General features: G+C 40.0%; 1 protein-coding gene and 1 non-coding gene across 2 annotated transcripts in view; both read right to left on the bottom strand.

Annotated features, from left to right (window-relative positions):
• The window catches only part of MAML2 (mastermind like transcriptional coactivator 2), a 349,528-nt gene that overhangs the window by 6,948 nt on the left and 315,272 nt on the right, over positions 1–27,308 (bottom strand). Inside the window, exons 3-4 of the mRNA XM_047877072.1 lie at positions 5,737–5,940; positions 505–616 (exon numbers count right to left, since the gene is read on the bottom strand). Of these exons, the coding sequence (XP_047733028.1) occupies positions 505–616; positions 5,737–5,940 (316 nt within the window). The remainder of the gene's footprint in view (positions 1–504; positions 617–5,736; positions 5,941–27,308) is intronic.
• On the bottom strand, positions 10,175–10,304 carry LOC125147308 (small nucleolar RNA SNORA11). Its single transcript, XR_007145136.1, has one exon. It is a non-coding gene; the product is annotated as a small nucleolar RNA SNORA11 (small nucleolar RNA).

Below are 27,308 nucleotides of genomic sequence, written 5' to 3'. Positions count from 1 at the left end.
GGTTTTTTTTTGTTGTTTGTTTTGTTTTGTTTTTTTTTGCGAGACTTCATGAATCCTTATTTGCTTTTCAATTATGTCTTGGTGGCAGGACTATTTGTTCCAGAGAGATGAGTCCAGAAACGGAGACAAGAAGATTGGACTTTACGCAAGTCCCAAGAGGGAGAAATGTCTGCTTCCCTTACATGATCTGGGTCCAGATATTTGCTGGGAGCAGAATGGTTGAACACAGCGGTTAGGAAATAGTTAAGCTCTTTTGAACTCTAAGGGGTAATCTGGAGGGCAGTGAACTAGGTGAGTGCAGGACGAGAATCATCAAGAACTGATGGAAAGACCAAAAAAAATACCCAGTTTGGTCTTGATCTGAGAGTTAAATGGGATCTAATGAAGGATTCTAAGAAAGATGTTATATTTCAATATGAGGTGGGAAGAGGAGGAAACATCAAAATGGAACAAGTTTCTTTCTTCTGCAGTTAATGATTTTCACCGATTTTTAAGAACACTCACCAGAATACTGGGCAGTTGGCTGCATGCTGCCTGCGTTTCTTCTTTGGTCTTTATAATCTGGGGGTGGCCTTGTCAAATGTCTATTGATTTGATCCTGCGGAGAAATTTTCTCCTTGAAAACAAACACAAGCGAAAACATATTAAGTTGCATACTTACTTTCCCACTTGCAAACATTCACAGACTGTTGATTCAAAAAAGTAAGACTATAAGAACAATTTTGCAATCATAGCTGTGTATCGCAGACCTTATTTAGTAGGTCTTAATTCAGAGACAAGTCTTCTCAGTTTCAATAAATTTCCTGCAGGGCAGTATAATTTCTACTTCTCCTTAACATTCACTGTGTGTTTTGAGTCTAGGAACTAATCTCATTTTCTTTATTTTGCAATTAGATTTCAGTGAAAACTAAATTCCTGTGCTTCTTGAGAGGGTGTTTCTGGTTTCATTTTGTAGCACGTCTGATATGCTATGGTACCCATTATTTAATTCTGGTCCCACAGGGTGTAGAAAGCCTATAGGAGTAGGATTGTCAGAGAAAATACAGGACACTTGGGAATCCTATATTTTTATTTGCTAAATCTGGAGATGCCGGGAGACAACTATCAGGTACTGGTAGGGACACTATAAGCACATTACCTCATTCCCCCCCCCCCCAAAAAAAACAACCCTTAAAGATAGGTGTGATTATTCCCACTTAATAAATGAAGAAATGGAAGCTTCCATAGGTCATGTAACTTGACAAAGATCACAGAATGGGAGAACAGAAATCGGATCCTGGGTCAAAGACTCGGACTCTTTTCCTGCCACACAATACAATACTTGCTTCTCTGTTTCTCTGTGTCCCATTCTCTCAAAGCACAGAATTTTCCCAGGCCCCTTTCTTTTCTTCCCTCTGGAATCAGTCACCATTAGCTCTTAATGGTAGGTGAGTTTGGGAGCTAAAAGAGGAAGTAGGCACATTCTTTCTATATTATCAATGCCTTTAGCCAAAGACCGCCAGGAACACACCTACTGGGTTTATTTCTCATTGCAGTGAGGGAGAATGCACATCATGGGGGTCCAAGTGGTGTCTTCGTACTAGTATGTTAGAAAGAAGCTATTATAGGATTCCGGCTTTGCTTGGGTGATTTAGGGAGGGTCTAAGGAAGCAACGATTTGTTCTAGATTGTAAGCTATCAGAAAGGGAGGTTGATTCCATCATTGAGTAAAGAAGTGGCCATCACTCATTTAGCAAAAGGTAGGTTGGTATTTTTGTGGGTTTCTCAATGGCCTTGTGTCTATAGTAAGACAAAGTTATGAAGTGGCCTATTTTGTCTCGTTTTATTGTGGTCTCAGAATAACCCCATCTAAGGTCAGTTTTCTATAAGATTGTTTATGTCTTTAATGGCCTGGCTGTGAGTGTCATATCAGTTCTTTTCTTTCTCAGCATGGATCAGGAAGTTTTTAGAATTGCTTTACTGCAACTTTGTGTGAACCCCAAAGCAACTTCCATTTTCAAAGATAAGCACAACCAGCATAGGTAGACAGAACAATATCATTATAGAAAAGTCAATAAATAGAAAAGAAAACCTTGTAAAGGTAGACAGATAAATTAGATGGAAGCCAAATGTGAGCTGGCTAACTTAGATCCCACTTAACCATGTATTTGTCAGTTTCCCATCAAATTCCAAACCTTCCAAGTAGAACAAATCTACTATAAAGGAAAAAAATAGCCTTAAAACAACAACAAATTAAGTTCAAATTCTTGTTTCTAAGAAAAAAATTTGAAAGACTCACAGGGTTTTTGGGCATCAAGTAATTCGTATAAAACACAATTTTGATGAGCTAAGTGTAAATGAATCAGAAACATATGGATTACATTGCTTTTAAATATGGGTTTACAAATTAAGGGAAAAAGTGGTTGGTGAAACTCTTTATGGTTTTTCCCAAACCCTAAATGTTTAAGAAACAGCTTGAGATGTTCCATGAACCCAAATGTGGTGATGTTCAACCATTCTTGTTATAAACTATTGTGCAAGCTGACAGTTTTGATTTTTTTGCCAAGCATGAGACTTTCTGAATTCTTCTCTTTTTCAAAAGCATCTATCATTTGTTTTCTTATGGAATTAGGTGTTTCTGCTGTTTAAGTTGAAGAAAAAGGATTTGCACATTCACGCACATGTTTGCATGTGTGTGTGTGAAAGAGAGAAAGAGAGAGAGAGAGAGGGAAAGAATCAGGCTCTCGGTTCCCCATGAAAGACTAGATCTCAAATCTGGACTTATTTTTATGTGTATTCAACCTACTTACTGACTTTTTTTTGCACGGGAGCAATTAGGTTGTTCAAAGGGTTAACAATACATCTCTGGAAGCTTTAATTACTTAAACTACTTGTTCACAAATGAGTTAGACTTAATGGCCTTGTGTATGGACTATCATGGAACTGCCATTTTGTCTGTCACTTCCTGCTGAGGAGTAGCAAAGACCAGCCTCCAGAACAGAATGCAGACTGTTCCCATGCCCATTCCGTGCAAAAGGAGCACGTTCCCATTCTGTGTAAGTGTAAACTCACAGGTCATCCCCGAGATTACTTCTGTGCAACATGAAATGTAACTTATCCACTCATATCTCATGGACATGGACCCTATAACTCAACCCAATAACTTGGACCTAAAAACCTACCAAAGAAATAAATGCTGTTGCACTCATTGTCCTGCTTTGGTACTGTCATCTCAAAAATGTGAAATGCAGATAATGCTACGACCTCCCTCGTACTCTGGTTATAAGGATTAATCCTCTACTTCTGTAAAAGCTCAGCATGGCGCCTGGCACACAGTAGGTACACAAACTGCACTGGTTATTGTGATGCCTATTGTGTTAAGTACTACTCATCTTTCCTCTTTGTTCTTCTTCATTGGTGGGAGAATAATGGAGAGTAAGGATAACACACATTCATGAGAAAATGTCTCAATTTAGGCGCCTTTCTGGCCTTGCCAACTGACAGGAAATGACTACAAAGCATATGCTAATGAAAAGCGGTATCAAAGACTATTTCTTCCTGGATATGCTAAAAAGCACAGGCACCGTCAATGGCATCCAAACAAAGAGAAATGTGAAAGGTTTATAAAAACCACAAAACCATCAGCTCATTGTCATTCATCTCTCACAGTTTATGCCGATGCCTTTTGCACCTGCTCCAGTGGTGATTCAACTGGAGTCCAATGAGAGGTAGGCCAGTGCCAGGACAAGACCCTCATGGTGTGTTCCCTTGCCTTTTAATCAGAGCTGAAAATCCAGAAATTCAAACTCTGCATGTTGTAATTCAACACATTAGTAGTACTGGTGGGAATAATGAAAAGTGTGTCCAGCGCGTCAGTCTTAGATTGTATGTTTTTCTTTTCCATAGCCCTTGTTTTCAAGCTATGTAGTTGATGAAGATCAAAAAAGGGAGAGAGTACATGGGACAGGTAGAGTTTTGAAAACTTCTAGAAGATTTATAGAATAAATTAGTTGTGTCACTTTGTGATCCAGTCAGTATCACCCCTTCATCTTATACCTTAGGGCAATACTCAGGGTCACCTGTAAACTTAGTGCTCACTATTCCTTACTCATTCCTCACTACTTCTCACATGCTCTGGACTCCAGACTTTTTCCATTTGTCATTCCTTAAAAATAATAAATGATTATGTGATTATTCATACTTTTCATTATGTGTTAAATATTTCATAATACAATCTTACAATCTCAAAGCCACCAACAAATATACACTGAGGCTGTACCTTTTGGTATCTGGCCCAAGTTCATGTTGGAATGGCGGACGCTACCTACTGTATTCATCAGAATTCTATAGTCCTTCAAAGTCAAAGTCAAAGTCAAATTTTGCATCTTCTCAGAGACTTGCTTTAATCTCTCCTGGCTGGATTTTACCTTTCTTCCATTACATTTTCCCTTACCCTGTTTATATTTTATTGTAAATCTGAGTCTAGTGCTCCTTTGTTTAAAGTCCTCTCCATTGCTTTTCAGACAGTGTAAATTCTGATGTATCAAGCTCTATCCTCTGGCCTCTCCTCTCTGGCCTCCTTGACTATTACTTGCTAATCCTTGTGCATATTCTATGCCTTACATCGAATGTGATATGTAGTATACATTATTGTATCTGAGTCTTTGAATATGCTGATTCTTCTGTCTTGAATATCCTCCTTCTCCTTCCCCCATCTCCTATGTCAGCTTCAGATCTTCAGTAGACATATTTCCTCTCTGATGTACTTCCCACATCATAGCATTTAATCACATGCCCTACAATTGCCTATTTATTTGACATCCTGTGGGCTCTGAGCTCCTTAAGGACAAAGACAGGGTCTGTCTTGTTTATAGCTGTTTTCTGACTGAAATTTAGTTAATATTTACTGAATGAATTATAGTGCTTATCACACCCTAGATTTCTGACTTTTACTACAAAGCTTCTTGAGCATAAATATTTTTTATTTGGTTTTTCACATTTTTGTAGACCTTGGCTCTATTAACCTGGAGATGGTTAACTTTGCCCTTTTTTTTTTTTCCCTTCATTTAGCCAAATCGTTTGAAGGGAGAGAATGAAGCTTGGAGACGGGGCTTGTTGTTCGGAGGTGGGAAAGGTTTGAACCAGTGCCCGAATGTATGTCTGAGGATACGAAGGGACAGCAGATAAATAGTGAAGCAGGGTTAAAGCTTGGGCGATGCTTGGGAAATAACCACCTGCCCTTTCTTTAAGGCCACTTAGATATGGTGGGAGTTGGGAATATATCTTCCATTCTGAGATGCTTTATGTTGGAAGCCAAATCTTAAGGTCTGAAACTCCATGCTGGCTTTCACAACTGTTTTTGAAACACTTCTATCTCTAAAATCAGTTGGGATTCGAGCTGATTCAAGTTCTGTCCACTACTTCTGCCCCTCAGGGCAGTAGCACAAGAATGATTCCTTTTGCCTCATTCAAATACCCATGGTGGTAGTTCTTAACATTCCTGGGCTGGGCAGGGCTAGTGAGGTGGGGTGCCCTGCGTTTCAACTGTCCAGCAGCTGGTAAATCAAGTTTTGTTTTGTTTTTTTCCCCATAGCACTTTAACTTCTGTATAGAATTAGCCTCTCTTATAGTCAGGACACCCTTGTTGCTATCACCAAAGTAGGCACAGAGAAAAGGGCAGTAAATAGAAATGGGCAACAACGAATTCCCTGTTAGGCCCATAGGTACGTGCAGGAAGAAATTAGGAGAAAGTTTTACCGCATCAACCAGCATCTGCTGCTGGAGGAGAAGTTGCTGTTTCTGCTCCATGATCTGCCTCTGTAGAGTCTGTTTCTTTCCCATCAATTGCTGATTCAACAGTGATTGCTGGGAGTTCATGTAACCACTTCCGGTGTTTGGATTTGAGCAGGGGTTGGGACTTGGACTGGGGCCTATGCTCTGGCCTACCACAGAGTGTTGATCCTAAAGAAGAGAAGGGGGGTGGGGGAAGCTACTGTGAATTAGAAGAAACAAAAATGTAGCACAAAGATCATAAGCTTAGATTCCAAACATTTTTCATCTTGTTAAGATCAAACATGGTTAAATGGGTTGGGGATCAGAGAATTGCTTTCTAAATGCAAGAGAAATAAATGCATATTACGGCAACCAAAGCAGCAGGGTTAATGACATTAGGGCACTGGAAAAGCTCCCATACGACTCTAATGGTGGACGCTCCACATTCCAGAAGGCGTTTATGGAACCTCAAAGAAAACTACCATAAAAACATATGGCAAACCTCTCAATTGCTCAGGAACAAACACATCATAAAGTAACAAGTTCTTCCTTTTCCTTAAAGTTAGCACATATCATTGCTGATCCTGCAACGAAAATTATGTTTCAATTCATAGGTTCAAAACTTGAATAAACCATTTTGGTCAGAAGGGGCCCCACTCTTTGTGACAAGGCAGGAAGACCTGTGAGTTTCTGTTTTACAAACACTCCGAAGAGCGTAGAAGGGACCTGCCCTTACAGAGACTTGTTAATTTTGCTCCCTGGTAAGTAAGCCAGGAATTTCAGTGTATCAGTCAGTAAAAGAACACCCAACCAGCCAACAATGAGAAAGTATTAATTAAAAATTCAACACTGTATATTAGTAATATTGGGTATTGGTGAACTGCCATTCTAACTCAAGGTCTCTACCAATCTTTAGGCACTGACAAAGTCAGGGCCTTGCAGGGCAGAGAGCTAAACCTGGTCAAATGTTTTCATGAACTCCCGATGATGTGTTCAGGCTGAGCTGTATACTGGTGGAGTTACAAGGACTCTTCCCACCTTGAAGAATGTGTCCAAGTAAGGAGGAAATTACATGCTTACATGTAAAAATACAAGAAAGCACAGAATCGAGTCTTAGATATGACACAAGAACTAAGTCAAAGGTCCTCACACTTTGATGGTATTCACTGGGGAAACAGATGCTCTGGCCTTTCTCCAGAAACTGTGAGGCTACAAATCAGGTACCTGGCCAGGTAATTCTAATACTCGTTGATCCAGGAAATGCTCTTTGAGGAACAGTGGATTATGAGAGCAATAAAACCCAACGTTCATTCTCCAACTGGGCTGTGGGAAGTTACGAGAGATTGAAAAGATAAAGCAACTCTCGTGATGCCTGATGAGTAGTCCACACACTCCATTTGTGGAAAGTGTCTTCCCTTTTACCTCCCTCTTTTTCTTTAGTTATCTACTGAATTAAAAACAAAAACAAAAGCCACCAGCCCACAGCCTGGGGATGTAGAGAACTTGGCCTCTCTTTAGTAATCCCTGGGGCTACAGAGCTTGCCCACCTGTTCAAAAGCAAAGCGATACGAAATAATCTTAGAGATGACCATGCACTGAGCCTTATTATAAGCCAGGCACTGTGCTGAGTGTGCTACGTGATTTATCTCATTGAATCCTCCCAAGGAAACAATGAGCAAGAGCTAGTTTTATCGTCCCAGTTCTGCAGATGAGAAACCTGAGCTCAGAGATCACACAGCTTCGAGTAGTTGAGGAAGATTTGAAGCCAGGTGTGTCTGAGTCCGGAACTCTCTTTCTCAGTCACTATACCAATTGTCTTTCAGCTAAGATGAGCAGTGTTGAAGAAGAAGGTGCTTATACTTCAAAACTTTGCAAACCCACCTGTCCATGTAGCAAGTGTTTATTGAACACCCCCTGCACCCTCAATCAGGCACGTGGAAGGCAGTGTGTTGGACAGAAGGGCAGGGCTGTCGGGTCTGGGAGAGGGGCAGTCATTCTCACCAGTTAACTAAAAATAAGGGGAGCCATCTCCGAGGTAGGCACATCCTCTGTGCAAAAAACCATCCTCTAACACGTCTGCACACAATGCCCAGTCCTCTCAAAGTTAAACCCCTCTTGGCTCTTGGGGGGAAAAGTTCAACCCACATGTCCTACAAGCCACTAGGGATGTGGGTCTGGAGACTAGCGCAGAGGGTCATTACCACAATGCTAGTAGATGAAGATCTGTGGGTTGAGGGCTCTCGGAGGGCAGGTGGAAAAGGAAGTATCTGGAGGACTGAGTGTTGAATCGTTGGCCCACCCACACTACTGAGAGGGAAGCAGAGCCCGCGACAGGGAGAAAAAGGTGGGGTCAGAGAAAGATGACCAGAAGTGATGCCAGAGGAAATCAGGGTGAGAGAGAATATAGTGGAGACAGTGGTTGGCCCTCCACTCTCCACTGTCAACCAGAATCGAAATCATCTGCTCTTTTCGATAATAATGTGAAGTTTAGTGCAAGCTTTTGGGCTTAAAAAAAAAAACACCCGGTTGACAAACATGCATAGAAAAATTCAATGCATTTTTCTTCTCAGCCTTCTTTGCATGGCCAAGTGCTCCAGATCATGAGCTCCGCAGATGAGCCTACTGCAATTCATTTCCCTGTTCTGGCACTTATTAGCTGTGTGATCTGGGAGAAGTTAATTTGCCTCCACTAGCCTCAATTTCCTTGTCTGGAAAGTGGGCACAATAACAGTGCCCACTTCCTAGGGTCCCTGTGAGAATTAGAGGAAATAATACAAGGCCAATAATACCGAGCACAGAGTCAGCACTTCATAAGCAGCAGCTGCTTATAATTGTTTGCATTATTTCAACACACGGGAGCAGTCATCTTGTTTGTTTGTTTGTTTGTTGTGAAGCAAGGAAGTCAGGCCTTGCAGATTGAAGGAAGTTGTTCTGCATCGACCCTTCCAGAAATGCAGAGGTCATCTACGTCGTCGAGATGGAGCTACGGACAGACTCAGGGAACGACTTTTATCCTTCTACCTGGTGATGTCAGAAGAGGAACCGAGTGCTATTCTCCGATGGAAGGTCTTTTGGAGGGTGCTTCCTTCATCTGGGTTAGGGCCTTGGCCCGGGGCCCTGACACTTGGCTTTTCTCCGTGCTGGTTTTTATTTCTTACCATCCAATTATTTATTAATAGTGCAGCCAATATACATGCATTAAGTACCGTGCCTTCATTTCTTCCATCATAAATTAGAAGTAATGACACTAACGGCAGAAAATGAAACCAGACGAAATTAGAACAGTCCGAGGCACTTAGGAGGTACTTTATTAAATTTAGTGATTAGTACTTTTCTTATTTACTTACTTATTGTTTTGTATAGGCCAGAGGTGTTTTAGACACAATTATCTTTGTGATGGAGCTTGTGCCGTAAGCGTACTTGGATTGCGGATGGAGTGTGTTTAGCTCCCATCTTGGTTTAGTTTAGTTTAGCTTTTTTTTTTTTTTTCATTTTGCAACTTGAACACTGATACCCAAAACATGAGAACGCGACAAAAGCACACGACAAAAGCAGGAAGGGCAAAGACAGCTTCGCCTCGCATGCCATCTTGGATGGGCAGGGAGAAGCTGCCTAGAGAGCTGTGTTAAGAGGGGCTCTGTGGAGGCGCTCTGGCGTGGTGAGCTGTTCTGCCGCGGATCGTCAGCATTGTGGGATCCGGCAGAAGTTGGCACTCACTCTCGCAGCATTTCTGGTCTGGATGGTGGAGCTGGTGCTGTCCCCATCATTGGTGCCACTCACTGTTGACGCCAGCTCTCCAAGTGCCTCCCCTGTTGGCACGGGTGCTATTCAGAAGGCACTGCTTGGATCTGGCTCAGGGATCAGCAAAACCTCGCTCCTTGTCCCAGGTCAGGGGCTCCCCCTGTATGTCGTCCTGGCTCCACCTTCCGATCAGAGCCTCCTCCCTGATGCTCTCTGGGTGCTCCTCTGGGCCCTGGCAGGCTCCTCGGCCATATCCACACCCATCGTCGTGAACCTGTCATCCACGGCCTTCGAGAACCTTCTGTTCCTGGGGGTCTTGGTTCTGGTTCTGGGTGATGAGTCTCTGCACCATCTTGCTGGTCTCGTGGTGCGCTCTCAGGCCGCAGAGGAGTTCATCCTCCAGTTCATCCATCCAGCTCCAAGGCTGCTATTGGGAGCCTTGTGTTTCAGGTACCTCCGTGCAAGAGTAAGGTAAACGTTTGCCGACCTGGGGCTGCACCAGCGGTTCCCAGGGGTCTCCTTCCTAGCCCTGATGCTGCAGCTCGGGTCCTGTGGGAGGGTTTCCCTCCAGCCCCTGACTACTCTCATGCTCACTCTCAGAGTTTCTGCCTCCGGGATTGAGGCCTACAAAGCCTTAGGCTGCCAGTCCTGCCCAGAGCCACATGGAGGTGCAGGGTGGGACACGTGTAGGGTATCTGTTCATAGGAAGGCCACACATTTTGTGCCCCTTGTCATAATGAACCCAGATTGCTGTTGGGTGTGTTATAAACAGCGGAGCCATTTCTGCAGGCCCCCTGCTCTGAGCACACCCATCATATTTGAAACATAAATTGGCCCTTGCGCTTCTCCATGGCCCACAGTCCCCACTATTTCTTATTTTATTGTATCTGCCCATTTTCCTCATTTTTGAATTTTTTTTTAATGTTTATTTATTTTTGAGAGAGAGAGAGACAGACAAAGTGCAAGCAGGGGAGCAGCAGAGAGAGAGGGAGACACAGAATCCAAAGCAGGCTCCAGGCTCCGAGCTGTCAGCACAGAGCCTGATGTGGGGCTCAAACTCACGAGCCATGAGATCATGACCTGAGCCGAAGTTGGATGCTCAACCGACTGAGCCACCCAGGCACCCCCCATTTTCCCCATTTCTATTACTTGCCTGGCTCATGTAGGCATTTGAGATTCAGATCTCTGGCTTATAGTTTATCTGGGAATCTAAGGTGCACACACTACGTACCCCATGAACCTCAAATTTCCTACAGCCATCAGGTGTATGACTTCCATCAGGAGGTATGATACCCACGAGTGCTTCAAGATTAAATTCCAGACCTTCCAGTGCCTAGTCTAGTCACCTATGCAGCCATCCGTCCATGAGGGAATCTGATACATTTTACTGACTACCTCCTGTATGCTAGGCAGTTTTCTATTTTCTAGACATTAAAAAATTATTTAGAAATGGGACAAATGCAGAGAAAGAGGTGGGCAGAGTGCTTAGCGTTGGCAAAATTAGCGAACTTCAAAATAAGTTCCAGTGAAATCTGGAAAACTAGCCCCTTCTAAGATTCAGAAAAGATCTGCATACCAAGAAAATGTAACTATGTTCCTTTCTCTAATCAAACAGATGGACTGTGCTAAATTTAGTTTCATTCCTTTACAATACCAAAGGATATAAAAATAAGAGATAAGCTCTCTTTTGGAATTTTGTAAAAGATTTTGAAGCCTCATAGCTTCTGGCCTACAGGCTTTACCATGTACTCTACCCTACACATTCCTTCAGTTCATGATTGAAGTAATATTTGGCTGCTGCTACATTCTTTTGCCCTTATGTTAGCGAGGAAACACGAAACACCTCCTTACACAGGCTTGCTGTCATTGCCAAGATGTTGTGCAAACTTTAGTACATATAATATTTTGAAAGAAAAATATGCTCTGATGCGTCGGCTTTGATTTCCAGATTCGGCCTCGCTCTTTGCCTTACATTCATTCCCGTAGAACTTGGCCTAATAGAAATCAATCTGTTTCCATCTCAACACTCATTTTATCCTTAAGAGCTTGTGAACTTGTGAAGGCCATGGTAAAAATGGCACACCCTCAGCCTATCGATGAAGAGTGTGTGTGTGTGTGTGCGCGCGCGCGCGCGCGCGCGCCACGCACGTGCGTGTGATTGTGAATGAATTAGGCCACTTCCATTGATGTCATCTTTTATATGACAGAAAACCCAGTTTCCTAGAGAAACTGGTGTTCAAGGTTGATTTAGCAGCAAACAATAGCCACGTGATTGGTTCAAATCCTGAATTTGAATGATCTTTCATTTTGTGTCTGTGTGTTTTCTGTTTCTAGGTTAGTATTTGATGCTAACTGACAAATTAGGCTTCTGATCCTATCCTTCTGGGATTTAATATACATGTACATTGAATATGCACTTAAAGTTTTTCACATCTGTGTGTGTGTGTGTGTGTGTGTGTGTGTGTGTGTGTTTAAGAGTTTAAAGTCCTGGGGGCGCCTGGGTGGCGCAGTCGGTTGAGCGTCCGACTTCAGCCAGGTCACGATCTCACGGTCCATGAGTTCAAGCCCCGCGTCAGGCTCTGGGCTGATGGCTCAGAGCCTGGAGCCTGTTTCCGATTCTGTGTCTCCCTCTCTCTCTGCCCCTCCCCCGTTCATGCTCTGTCTCTCTCTGTCCCAAAAATAAATAAACGTTGAAAAAAAAAATTAAAAAAAAAAGAGTTTAAAGTCCTGTTATAGTATTAGTTAAGCCACTGAATTAGAGTGTTGAGATATGGTTAAAGCTTCTTGATCCTTCTTTTCATCTAGCATAGGACTGCCAGGCCAATAAAAGCATATCCGTATTCTTTTAATAAAGTTCTCCCAATAATTAAGCTATATCTTTAGAATTGTTATCTTCATTCTTCAATGATTCATTTATTCAGCCATTATTTGTTCAGCATCTACTATGTATCATGCATTCTGCTATGCCTTGGAGATCAAAGTCCATGTAGCCTACTTGAAAAACCTTGCAGCTCGTCTATACTTTCAAGCTGGACTACTGATGGAAAATTTACCTTCCAGAATGGTCTCAAGGATGTTAGAAAACCATTGGTAAATCAGGTGTGTGATGATGAAACCAGTTTGTCATGCCAAAGGCAATCCAAACATATGAAGTTGATTTATATTCATAGGAAGCTGGAAGCATGTTTTAATGGGAAAATATGGTAAAAGAATGCTTTCCCAAATGTGTTACTTTGTTGACTTAGTATCATGTCCATGAATTACTACAGGAAGCACTAACTCAACAAGGAGGTAAACTATGTCTACAAGACCTGGTAGAAAATTAAGGAGATACTTGAACTGTTGTAAATGGGCACCCCTTTCCTTAAGGGACAAATGACTTGTTCTTCCTGCTATTAACTCTATTTCTCTCAAAGCTAGGTTGAGGTCCTTTTGAAAAAATGTCCAAATTAAAGAAATTAGAAATAAATTCCACTTTTCTATCCATAACAGCTCTTTCACCATAACCTCTTCTTTAATATTTCAGGGATAAAAATGTAAAGACACTGTATGAAACCAATCTTGTAAATCTTAGTAACCAACATCAAGAGGATAGGCATGGCCACTGGGTCTTACTTTGATAAAATGTCTTTGTAAGTCATGCTTAACACGTGAGAGATCTTTCTAAAAGATGTTAATAAAAATGCTGTGATTACCTCTTTCTTTCATTTAATACAATGCAAAGTCTCTGTCAAGCAGGATTGATTTCAGCAAAAGGTAGAACAGTGTCCACCTAGACACATCCTAAAGCAGCAAACAAAAATATCCCTGGTTTCATTGAAATATGTTGAAATACTAAGACTCATTGAATTCAGCCATTTTTACTGTTATGCGCTGAACAGTGCGCCATGGTAAGTTTCACAAAGCAAGCAAAGTTACCAGGCAGGTATTGTTCTCTTAATATTAAAAGGAAAAAAAAAACACTAAAAAATATTTGTCTTCTTCTGGGCATCTGGGTAAAATGGCTCTCTGTTTTTCTGAACTTATTTTGGAAGGGGACATATAATGATTTTTTTCCCCCCACAAAAATGAAGTAATGTAAGTTACTTGGGATCCATGAGAGTATTTTGGCGTGGGATGACTGCCCTTTCTTTTTCTTGGCTTCCAGAGCTAGGCATCTGCAATTTGCAAAACAAATTCAAGATAAAGTACCCAGCTGGGCAAGTTTGTACAGTAGATCTCATAAACGGGTTTGCTATTCAATCAATCTTTCTCCCCACCCCCCTTCTCTCTTGCCCTCTTCTTTCCCTGTCTCAATGAACTAACTGCTCAACTGTTCTTCCAGGCTATTCATCTTCTGAACTGTCTACTTATGAAGCCATTTATTTATCTCTATGCCTGAGAAACAAGTTGCCTTAACCATTTCAGATTCCCTGCAAGCTGGCAGCCCCACTAAGTTATTTACTTGGGGCACAGATAGTGAGCTGGCTCTGTGTGGCTAAAATAATTGAATAGTTCTGACACAACAACAATGACCACAAAACAATTACCAGGAAATCGTCCAGGAAACAACTTCCAAACCCAAAGACTGAAGGGATAAAACACTCTTGTCTTCAGGCTGCCTGTCTTCTATTTGAAGGGTCAGCAAACTATGGCAAGACTGGTCAAACACAGCTTGCCACCTTTTTTGGTAAATACGATTCTATTGGAACATAGCCATGCACATGCATTTGTATATTGTTTGTGGCTGGTTTCACACTACAACAGAGCTAAAGAGCTGTGATGGAGATCTATGGTGCACAAAGCCTAAAATATTTACTATCTGGCCCTTAATGGAAAAAGTTTGCTGACCCTTGCACTATTTGGCTGTACTGGCCAAGGAATGCTAAGTACTTTGGTCTTTTATATTAAATTGATAAAATGCCTGAAACAAAGTGCCCAGCAATCCTTGGAAAGAACTGTCAAGTCGGCAGTGAGAAATACCTATCACGACGTCTGTTCACAATCGCCCTCCACTCCAGCCACGATTACAAACTGTGGGAACTGAAAAGGAACTTACAGATCTTTCATCCGACTTCATTTTACAGATGAAGACGTTGCCCAGAAAGGTTAAGGAATTGACTTGCACGAGGTCACAGACCTCACTAAAAGATGAAGAACACATATCCCAATCCAGGAAAACATTAAGGAGAGATGCATGGAACAAAATGTATCTGCTTAGGAGAACCTTAGCTTGTCTGATAGGAGTGGCTTGTTGGGGGCACCTGGGCGGCTCAGTTGGTTCGGTGTCTGACTCTCGATTTCGGCTCAGGTCATGATTTCATGGGTTCATGAGTTCGGGCCCCATGTCCTGACAGCGTGGTCCCTGCTGGGGATTCTCTGTCTCTGTCTGTCTGTCTGTCTCTCCATTCCCTGTTTGCATGCCTGTGTGCGCATGCTTGCCCTCTCTCTCACACAATAAATAAACCTTAAAAAAAAAACAAGAACTAGCTTGTGGGGGTTGGGGGCGGGGTAGGGCAAATGTTGCAAGGTGGAGTATGCAAACACAGAAGATTGTATCTGAGTTAGTATTTTTCTTTGTCCTTTGCAATTACGAATAGTAGCTGCTTTCTCTTTCTAGTTAATAGGGCATTTTTCTTCACTTGCTCAGAACCTTCCCACTTACCCTGCAGGGAAACCCTGATCATATGTTTATAATCTGTTTGGTTCAAATGATTAGAATGAATTTTGTGGTCACTGTAGAGTTCATCCTTCAGATGTTACCCAATTTTCAAGTCACCAGGACACTGCATCTATTCTAAGCCTCTGGGGTGGACACTTATTATGGGTTGGCACAGAAGACCAGTTCCATGAGCGAGGAAGCAGCATTTAGGTGGGAGAGTGGCCAGGAACAAAACGTCAGTGGGTCAGGGTGGAGTGGGAAGAGTTTGGTAACTCAGGGGAAGGAATGAGAAATTTTTCTTAAAAGAGAAACTCTTTAACTTTAGAAGGGATCTTTGTGGCGGACCTGAAATTTCTGCTCTGTAAGTTAGCTTTAAGCTTTTTATACCTAGAGCAGTGGTTTCAAGCTCTTCTTTGGATAACAGTGCCTTTTGAGGGGTTCACAAAGCTATGGATTCTGCCTCTCTTTTCTTACCCCCAAGTACACATACAACTAACAATTGTGTCTACATTTTCAGGGAGTTTACAAATTTTCTAAACATCCACAGACCATCCGTTGACCTCACGTTGAGAACTCCACCTCCTACCCCTCAAAGGTTAGTGTTGATGAGAGTAACGAAATGATTTTCCACTTGGATACATTCTCTACACTGCACCCCCAGCCTAAAGCCATCTATGGTTCCTCTCAGCCTTTGGAATCAAGTCCTAGCTCCTGAGTATGGCACAGAAGGCCCTCCATGATCTGGTCTCTGCATGTTTTTCCAGTTTCATCTCTCAACACATGCTTTCTTCACTTTCGACTCTAGTGATATTAAACTACTTGCAATTCTTCAAACCCACAGAGCTCCTTCTCCTCTCCACACTTTCGCATATGCTCACAACATCTCTGCCGGGAGCCCTCTTCCCCTGCTCCTCCCTACCAAGGGATCACTCTTTTTTCTTTGCTCAGTTCAGATGTCAAGTTTTCAGGAAGTCTCCTCCGGCCTCCCAGTGCTGTTCAGTGCCTGCCCCTCTTTTGTGCTTCCATAACAGTTGGTACTGGCTCATAGGAGGGCATTTTTCACTCTGTATCACAACTGCTTGTTTGCTTATATCTACCTCCCAATAGAAGTGTTTAGAAGGCTCGGATGTTCGCCATGTTTTTCCTAGTATACAGCAGACCTTCCATACATGTCTGTGGGTTTTGGGGGAATAAATAAATACATACATAAATGAAGAATCCATGTGAAGCAGAAAATGGGGACAGAACCTCCTGCCATAAGGCACATGGGATAAAAATGTTAGCTCTTTTCAAAGGCACCTGGAAAGCCAACGTAGGAGAGGGAGGCAAAGGCTGAGCAGCACTGGGAAGTCCAGTGTTGCATTTATAAGTGCACCACTTTAGAAGGACCCACAGCATAAAGAAAATTTTAGGAAGGAAAGAGCTAGTGGTGAGGGATGGAGAACATGATGATGATGATGATGGTAGTGGTGGTGATGGTGATGGGTAGTAGATACGTTGGAAGGCAAGAAGAAGGCACACCGGTGGAGAATAATTTCTACCAATAGTTACCATCTTTGAAAGCTATGTACCAGGCTATGTGTTGAGGGTTTGACATTTATTATCTCATTTAATCTCCTCAATAATTCTGTTTTAATTGTGATTCCCATTTTATTTATTTATTTGAAGTTTATTTATTTATTTTGAGGGGGGGGGAGAGAGCAAGCACGAGCAGGTGAGAGGCAGAGAAAGAGGGAGAAAGAGAATACTAAGCAGGCTCCTTGTGCTGTTAGTGCAGAGCCTGACACAGGCTCGATCTCACAAACCGTGCAGTTATGACCTGAGCCGAAATCAAGAGTCAGATACTTAACCTACTGAGCCACCCGGGTGCCCCTATGATTCCCATTTGATAGATTAAGACATCTCTCTCTCTCTCTCTCTCTCTTTATTTTACACATATGCCTTTAAAATGCAAAGTACCTTAAAGGCTTAATAAATAAGGTTATTGGCAAAATATATTAAAAATATCCTTCTGTTCTAAAAGCAATTGGAGTGGGTAGGCAGCAATAGTGAAAAGTGGATTCTGGGATCAGACAGAGCTGGGTTCAAATCCCACCTCTGCTTTTTTCCAACTTGTATGGAAGTAATAATATTTATCTCAATATTACCCCAATAAATGGCAAAAAGTTAAGTGAGGTGAGTAGGATAGTATAGTAGTATCCGGTATGGAATAGACATGAAATAAATGTTAATGTCTCCTTTTAAGTAAATTTGATGTTTATTGAATATCAAAGATGAATATCAAAGACACACATATTAAGGTACTGGACTAAACAGAATATAATTTCTGATCATCACATAGTGAGGATAGCGTGATGTTTATAATAATACTAGCAATAAACCAACAAGCAACAATGATCAGTGTTAAGTCACTTAGCTAAGCATTTCACCACTGCCTCTACCAATTAAAACAAGATTAGGGGATTGTGTTTAAGGGTAACTGTACCCTTGTTGAGTTTATTCTATAAATTGTGTTGATACTAATCCCTTCTTCTTCTCCCTTCTCCCTTAGGCTTATAAATCCTCTCTACAAAAACTTTCATTTCAAAGGACACACATTAGGAACTGCTTTTTTTTAAAAATTTTTAATGTTTGTTTATTTTTGAGAGAGAGAGAGAGGGTGTAAGCAGGGGAGGGGCAAAGAGAGAGGGAGACAGAATCTGAAGCAGGCTCCAGGCTCCGAGCTGTCAGCCCAGAGCCCAATGCGGGGCTCGAACCCACAGACCTTGAGATCATGACCTGAGCTGAAGTCAGATGCTTAGCCGACTGAGCCACCCAGGCGCCCCAGGAACCAGTTTTATACCCTAAAAGTGTGCTATTCCTCTAGAAGCGCTTGGAACATGTTATGGTTTTGGATGAGATAAATATCAACATTTTCTGTTCTCATTGAAAGTGAAGGCAATCCAGTAAAGAAGTAGTAATGGAGAAGGAAGAAGGGGTAGAGGACACTACAGTTCAAAAGGAAGGAAATACCTCTTAAGGGGCTGGTTCTTAAATCAAAAAGATGTCCAAATTATATATGAAACAAATCTGGAATTTTTTATCTAAGAGAGAGAGAGACAGACAGACAGACAGAGAGAATCTTAAGCAGGCTCTCCACTCAGCGTGGAGCCTGATGCGGGGCTCGATCCCAGCTGACCCTGGGATCATGACCTGAGCTGAAATCGATAGACACTCAACTGACTGAACCACCCAGGTGCCCCAACAAATCTGGAATTTTTAAAAACCGATTTCCAGAGGTTGCTTCTAACACTTGGGAAGTAATGCCAGATTTTTCCTTTGGAAATAATAAAAAAAAAATGTAGAATTTTGACTCTGGAATTTCTTTAATGAAAATTGTATAGACTGCTTTTAGCTTCATATCTCTTTAAGATTGAGAAATGAGGAATCTAAGAAAATTCTCACATATTTCATGTGGTATCTCATGACAAAATACTGTAATGATGAAAAATGTAAACTTTGTAGTCAAAATGCCTAGGCTTAAATATTTCCCCCATGACTTATTAATTGTTCTTAAGCAAGTTATAAAAATCTCTATGTCTCAGTTTCTTCTCTGTTGAGGGGCAAATAATACTGCCTTACTTATACAATTGCTGTATGGCTTAAATAAGATTAGGTAAAATATGTGGCAGTCTTTAGCTCACAGGAAGTATACAAAAGCAGGTAGCATTTATTTTAAACTATGGTTTTCCTTGACAGTTTTTGCTTATTCTTACTTATACACATTGACATTATTTCATTGATTCTTGTAGGAATCTGGTTCATGTGACCTGTGAACCTTGTTAATTTCGTTTTTTTTTTTTCTTCAACGTTTATTTATTTTTGGGACAGAGAGAGACAGAGCATGAACGGGGGAGGGGCAGAGAGAGAGAGGGAGACACAGAATCGGAAGAACCTTGTTAATTTCGTAGCCTTCTCTTTTCACCTCTCTAGGCCTTACTTTCTCCAATGTTAAGATATGGATATTAGATTATAATCTCTAAATTCCATTCCAGTGCTAGAATTGTTGAAATTCCATTTTTATTGAATCAAGCTAACAATAAATACCACTGTAATGAAATAATTCAATTTCTCTTTTTTTCCATTGAGTCTAGAATGCAACTTAACAGCACAACTTGCAGCGGTTTTGTCACTATAATGTACAAATACTAGATTGACGCAGTTGGGGGTAAGGAGCAGGAAATCACACTGGTTATTTTCTTCTGAAGTGACTGAGGTAAATGCACTGAAGCTTGGGAATGGGAACGTTGAGAGAATTCAAACTCAATTCTGCATCCGTTCAGATACTTCAGTGTGCAAGGCATAATGTAGAACTATACAGGTTTGATAATAATGTTGGACTTTTCTGAATTGATTCTGTAAAAAGTCTGTTTTTCCCCCCTGATTCTGTAAGAAAAAAATCTACAAATTATTTTGCTAGAGGTGATTTTTATATCCATCTGTGCTAAAATATATAAAACATATTGACCTACAAAGTAGCCCACATATTCTTGACATATCTCCTTTTAAGAGAAATGAGAGAATATCTTGGTTATTGCAGGTTATCTAATAAACATAGAAATCTAGATGCACTGACACAGCACAGTGACTGTGGTCAATATCTTCAAATGTGTCCATCTACTCTAATGTAACATGATTAGCTATTTTCAAATGTATTATTATAATGACCACAAAGGACGTTTAAAAAGGAGCCATCTGTTCTCTGTTAAATGTAGTCCTGAAGTCTCCCTTGAATTAGCAAAGCAAGCCACTAAATACTTCAGTGGGACTTCAAAAAAGCTGAGTTCTCCCTAAGAATCACTAAGGGATGAACTTCAAAAGATTAGAGGTTTCACTTGGATCAATTCCCAGAAAATCAGGTTATTTACCAAATCTTATTTATGCAAACTATACAAACACATTTTGATCTGCAGAGTACCAAAATAATGTTTTAGAAAAATGATAACCTTAAGTGAAAAAGTCTACCGTGGAAAAGAATGGGGAAAGTCAACTTTCTTTGGTCTGATTATCTGTCTGTCTACATTCATCAAATCAGCTGTACAAGTATTACCAGATCTGCTGTTTCTTTATGTTTATAAATTCAGAGAGAAATTACCAAAAAGTTTTATTAACTCTGTTGAGTAATAAGATTAGGGATGTCTTACACACACACACACACACACACACACACACACACACACACACCGTATTTTAGCTTCTCTGTTTGGATTACAAAATGGTGGAGATTATTAAATTATTTTTAGACATCAACCAATTTTAAGACATTTTTTTTCATCTGTAAAGATTTCTAGTATAAGTTTGGGTTCATAAACTAACTCTTTACATTAATTCATCTGAATAGAGAATTCAGAATAAGGCAGGTCTATCTTGGCAGTGTCCAACATAGGTGACTGGTATTGCTTGAATTCTAATCGCATCTTGTATTTATCTCTGTTATAGGATCTATCAATTATTTATTTACATGTATGTTTTCTCTTACTAGGCTGTTATTACTTCAAGAACACAGACTTTTTTATTCACCTGTGCATTTCCACCAGCACACATAAGCCTGACCTAAAGTAGACACTTAAATAAATAATAACTTGACAATCAGATAAGCTTAATTTATAACATGATTTGCAATTATTTAGGTGTTACTAAGAAAGTAACATATATATGAAAAGCTTCCAGTGAAATAACAAGTATTAATATAAAATATCATATAAAATGCCTCCTCTGAGAATATTATTACTTGTTAATTCAAGATACTATATGAGTCTTTTTGCTTACAATTAATACCTTCAACTTAAATTTAGCATGTACAGTGTTCTGTGAACTTTTAAACTTTTTTTTCTTAGCAATTTGGGTAGCTTGATTGTATTGGATTCTGTTACTTGTAACTGGAAACAGATCCTTGATTTGAACATAACTGTCCAGTGATTTTAAAATTGGGTAAACATTTGTGGCTTACGTTCCTAACGGCTGATCAGGAGAGAATGCATGAAGGGAGACTGATATGTCGTACAGTTACCAGTGTTTACATCGTTTTGTGTTTTCCAGCTCCATGTGGTACTTTTTAAAAGGGTATATACATCTGGGACTGCTACAGCTCTTCAGCTGCCGGCTGGATCCAAATAAACAGTTCATTTAGCATATATCTGAGCATTTCCGAATATTTAAATCAAAACTGTGACTAAATTTGAGCCAATCTGGAATCGCTTTATAATTTAAAAATATTGTTATTTGGCCATCTACAGGAGAAAAAAAACCCTATAAAAATAATTTTTAAAATTTCTAGCCTGTTCATAAACTTAACAGAACTTGGCCCAAGTATGCGAAATGTCACAATATTGGATATCATGGAAACTTAAAACCTGTCAGCTATCTTCTTTGCCTACAGTATTACCAAACAATTGGCTTGAGAATGTTACTTAACTGAACAAATTAACCGAATCAAGCAGTTGTTTTTGGTAAGGCACAGCGTGATTATCTTTTTTAAGGACCGATTTACCTGATAGATCTTTAGTTGAAGTTCACCATATTTATCTAATCCTTGCCAGGTCTTAATTTCAGTTTTCTCCTTACAGACACAGCTGCATTGACATCACCTGGATTCTAGTATCATTTTTCAAAGTTGCTTTTTTCAAGGTATTGGGCAAACATTAGTATTCCATTTTAGAAAGGTGATGAAATTAATCAATATGTTGAGGGTTAATCAAGCTAAAGTATTTTGGCCTCTTTAGAAACCAAGTAACATTGTTAGATGTAATGTTAATGTACAACTGACCAGTTATGGAGACTGCATAAAAGGAGACAATTCAGTTCCTTTAAAAAAAATACATATCCCACTTGATGCTGAAGATGCTGTCTTCATGTATGGCAGTCCTTCTATATCCTAGTGCTACAACTTTTCCATTACTTCTCAATTAAATCTGAACAATTTTCTCACACTTTTTTTTTTTTTACTCTACCAGAATCATTTCTTTTTTGGCAGGTGGGTTCATGGTTTTCTCCTAGGTAATATACCATTCATTCATATACCCTGCTATATAGCTCTCCATTCCAAGAAGATATTAATATTTGGATTTCACCTGGTCTTTGGTTATAAAAGAAAGTGAGATGGTCACTGCTTTTAGGAGGAAAAGCAATACATTTAGATAATATAGCTTATTTTAGTAATTTAATCATACTTATTACTTACAGAGATCAAAGAGAGGCTATTTATGTGGGGTGAGTAACTTTCAGTCAAGTTAACATCAGTGGAACTAACTTGTGTGCTTACTACTACACTGGTATTTTGAGGGTAGAAGAAAACAGGGGCATTGATATATTGATATATGATCCCTTCACTTCTTAGGGAAGCCATGAAAAGTATGGTAATTTACCTGTAAGCATCTATTATAGTAAAGGAAGGCTGCTGTGTTTCTATTTAAATGCAAATAATAATTCACAGTGTTGTATAGAGAGTGATTTATTTCTATGTGTTTTTCCCCTAGGATTTTAGGCTAGCCACTAGAAATACTGTCCAAGGACATCTATTCAAGGCTCTACCTCACAGAATGGTCGAGTATTCCTTAACGTTTATATCTGTGGTCAAGGATAGAAAAACAATCAGGCCTACCAGGATTTATAAAGCATGGCTTATTGAACGATATTCCTTAGAGGGCTGTAGTTCCATGAACTGAATGGGGAACAATTTGTAGCACGGGAGATGATCTACTTACTGCAAATTGTAATACGTCTTAAATGACCAAACCAGCTATGATTATCATTATCATTGTAAACCTGATTTCTGTCTTAATTTAGGATATTTCCTCATTGTAACCTCAGCGGATAAATTACTATGGTCAGAGAACATTTACATTTTCTCTCTTTAATCTTTAATATCTGGATACGTATATAAATGTCGAGGTGAGACTATGAAAATGGAAATGTTTATAGGTTATATACTCACCATTTTGCCAAGCAAACTGGATTTCTCTTTAGAGATTTTTTTTTCAACGTTTATTTATTTATTTATTGATTGATTGATTTTTTGGGACAGAGAGACACAGCATGAACGGGGGAGGGGCAGAGAGAGAGGGAGACACAGAATCAGAAACAGGCTCCAGGCTCTGAGCCATCAGCCCAGATCCTGACGCGGGGCTCGAACTCACGGACTGCAAGATCGTGACCTGGCTGAAGTCGGACGCTCAACCGACTGCGCCACCCAGGCGCCCCATAGAGATTTAAATAAAAATTGGTTTGGGGGCGCCTGGGTGACTCAGTCGGTTAAGCGTCCGATTCTTGATTTCAACTCGGGTCATCTCACAGTTCATGAGTTCCAGGCCCATATCGGGCTCTCTGCTGACAGCACGGAACCTGCTTGGGATTCTCTCTCCCTTCCTCTCTCTCCCTCTCCTGCTCATGCTTTCTCTCTCAAAATAAATAAATAAAACTTAAAAAAATCAAATAAAAACAGGTTTTCCTACTTGGGAGGATTTAGAGCGAACCTCCTGAGAGATACAGGGGCAGACCAACAGGCCTTTCCCAAGCCGCTGCCTACCTTTCCATGTGGGGGACACTCTGGAGAGGCAGCTCCCTGGGTCGTATAGGATCATTTCTGATATCAACAGAAAATTCAGTTACCTGCAGACTATGTAGGAACACAAGATGCTGGCAGAGGCCACGTTTTAGATTGCTAGAGGTCTAACGATCCCTTCTCAATTTCCCTGATTATACTGTGGATGAGTTAGGAGGACCAGGGGGAAAGAGAGGGAAGGACACATTATATTTTGAACCAAACAGTTACATAAGATACAAACTAGGAGAAAAGTGGTTTCATGCAGATATCAAAAAAACCATAGCAGGCTTTATTTGTTAGAGAGAAATATTTGTGGCTAGAAATATATTTGGCTAGTAGGAATAATCTGACATTATCACCAACAGTTTTAGTTATTCCCTATCTTCTAGTACTTCCACAGAAGGATGTATTTTAGAAGTAATTTCATGATAATGATCCAATGATGTTTATAAGAACTTTAGAGGTTTTTTTTTAAGGTCATATCAACCCAGAAGAATCATTTTTTTTTACATTTAAAAATAGTATTTTTTCCCGCCTTTAAAATGTCCCATTGATCTTTTTATAGCAGTAAAATACAGATACAAAAATGGTTACGCAAAAGTCCAGAAGCTAACTAGTCAAGGACAGAATAAATGGGATTTTTTTTTCTTAGCCTTTAGAAAAACGCCAACACACACTTCAGCCTCTCACATGATTTGGTGGTTAAGGATTTGGTTTGCAAAGCACAATTCAATATTTTATTTATAGAAGGCAAAAGAAATGGTAACAACTTTACATTTTGATTTCTGAATATCTGTGTTTGCCAAAAAGAAAAGGTGTCTATGTGTCTGAGTGTGTGTGTGTGTGTGTGTGTGTGTGGTTGGGAAAGAGTCTTCCTCCCATTACTTCATAAAATCTCCTTCTATTTCTTTCATTGTCAAAGTTTCTCAAAATTATTTTGCTGAAATCTTGTATGCCGAGATTCAGCCGAGCCAAACTCTTGGATTATCTGTTGTCTATTTTTGGGCTGGAGTAACTAACATTCAGTAAACAGAATGTCCAGAGCCTCTTCTTAAAGCACCACTAGCAGGCACTGTTAGAGCATTTTCATTCAGTTTATTCGGCTTGGGCAGACCGGGAACAGCGGCTTACACCGACTGAGGATCACTGAACACAATCTCATAGCAACAGACACCAAAACAGTCCCTCATTACAAGCCTTGTCCGACAATCAAGTCTTTAACGAGAACAAAGGTTGACAGTGATTAATCATTAAGCAGTTCCTTGTTCCTAGATGCACGTGTTCTCAGCAGCCTCCTGCAGAGGCAGTCTGGCATATTTCCTGTCTCTGTGCTCCACTGTGCCATGTCTGAAGGGACACCCAGGCAGCCTTCTCACTATTTTAATTTCAAATGCTACAAACATCTACAGAGTTTCTATGTGCACATGTCTTGACTTTTATTCTGAGCCTGGCAGACTCTGAATGGATATAGGCAGAGAGAACAAAATAAGCCGTTAGCTCCACATCTGCTTACTAGATTATGTTCAAAGACAGTATAAGAAATTGATTAAACACTGTTTTCTGGAATAAACCTTTGAAATCTGTTTGTTTCCTTCAGCAACGCAATATGTTGATACAATTTAGTTGCGCAGCATACATAAGATACCTTCCCAATGTTTCTACATAAAAATAGCTTCTCTGTTGGCAAAGCACCATGCTTTAAAAAGCAGTAAAAAATTTTTCAGAAATCCTCTTTCAAATAATTCTGTTTCACAAAGCAGCAGCTTTGTAATGTTAACTGACATGGTCATCATTTTACTCAATACTCTCTTTTGTTGTGTGTTTTAATTACTTGACAAGGTACAATTTATCTAAGCTGGTTATGCAATGGTATATGTATTGCTATTAATAGACTGACTTGAAGTTCTATTTTTTTCCTCTTTTAACATATAAATATCACTGATGAAAACTACATTACCTATGAATTAGGAGGTCAGGTGAAGAAGGAAGAGTAGCCATGAGACAGAAGTTTCTAGGAGGTGAGAGGCAAGGGTTAATGGAAACAACATCAACAAAATTACCCCAGGAATCCAGTTATATTAACAGCAAATATATTGTTTTTCAATAACAAACATCACATATAACATAAAAACAAAATGGGATAATCTTAAGGATTCTTTATACCTATCAATTTCTCTTTTCAAACCAGTCAGAATTCACTAATGGCCGGTCTCCAGTGGTTTGAGTAGAAGATTTTAACTAGTATGTCTACAAAATAAAAACTAAAGCACGAAATTCAATCAAAAATATGAAATATGCAATTCTCCCAGTGCATCTGGTATGTTATAGTATATAAATATGGTATTTTATTGTACAGTTGTAATTTTTTTTTACCTGAGTTATATTCAACTCACTAAGGAAAGGAAAATGACAATGACATTCCACAAACAAAAAGACCACCTTATTATTGGTAGCTGAGCTCTTCACCCAAATGTATGTGACAGGGATGACATAATGGTTGTTGACTCATGTTAAGATCAAAGCAGCCTATTAGGACACCCCATTCAGAAAATGAACATCTTTTAACCGGAGCCTCCTGGGATCAACATTTAAAACTAACAACAGTGAACTCTGAACTGTGAAGGAAGGCAGTGATGGACCAGAGGAGGAAAACTTTCAGGATTTGAGATTTTCTTAGGCTGCATTCTTATAAACCAACCCATCTGAATACTTTAACTTAATTTAACTTATGATAATCTACTCTAACTGGCTATATATTTCTCTGGAGTTAGGGTAAATTGTCTTCACCTCACACAAATTACTTTGAAAACACAATATTGGGCTTCAACTGGTTTGCTTAGCCTCAATCTTATTCCAGTTAGAAGCTAAGCTTGTAACATTTGGGGGCTTATGTCAAAATCTTAGGGGAAATGCCTAAATCGATTACAAATTAAGGGACTCTAAAACTGTGTAGACGGCATGGAATATTAGAGCAATTTTTAAATCATGGGGTATGAACATGTCAAGGAAATTCCAATATATGCTTATTTGAGTCATTATCCATAAATAACGATAATAGGTAACATGTATTGGGAACTCACTATGTGTCAGTCCCTTTAGTGGACACTCTATGCACTATCGCATCTCATAACCGTAACCACCTTCTGTGATAGCCTTATTAGTGTTCCCATTTTACAGTTGAGAGAACTGATATTTAGAGATGGTAAATAATTCATTGAGAGAGTAAGCAATGGAGACAAAACTCTAACTCAGGCAGCCTGACTTCAGAGCATGCTATAATAGTAGTATAATAAATAAAAGAAAACTCACTCAGCCAGCGTCTTTGTTATAAAGCAGTGGTAAACATATACTATCGGCGCATAATATCGAAATACGAAGCAATGTGGTGTAGCGCAGCAAGTATACAATTTGGAGATAAAGGGGGCCTGTATTTGATATTGAGTAATAGGCCATCAAGTTGCTTCGTTTTTCTGAACGCCAGTTTCCTCATTTGCAAAAGTAGGTGATGCCCAATTCCCACTGTAGTATGTGAGATATTATATGTAAAAAGAATTTTGTAAACGCTGTACTCCAGTTGGGTAAAATAAAAGCATG

This window comes from Prionailurus viverrinus, chromosome D1, assembly GCF_022837055.1.
Source record: "Prionailurus viverrinus isolate Anna chromosome D1, UM_Priviv_1.0, whole genome shotgun sequence".
NCBI classification, from domain to species: domain Eukaryota; kingdom Metazoa; phylum Chordata; class Mammalia; order Carnivora; family Felidae; genus Prionailurus; species Prionailurus viverrinus.
The sequence above is the reverse complement of the archived record's forward strand: the minus strand, read 5'-3'. Positions and strand labels throughout refer to the sequence as shown.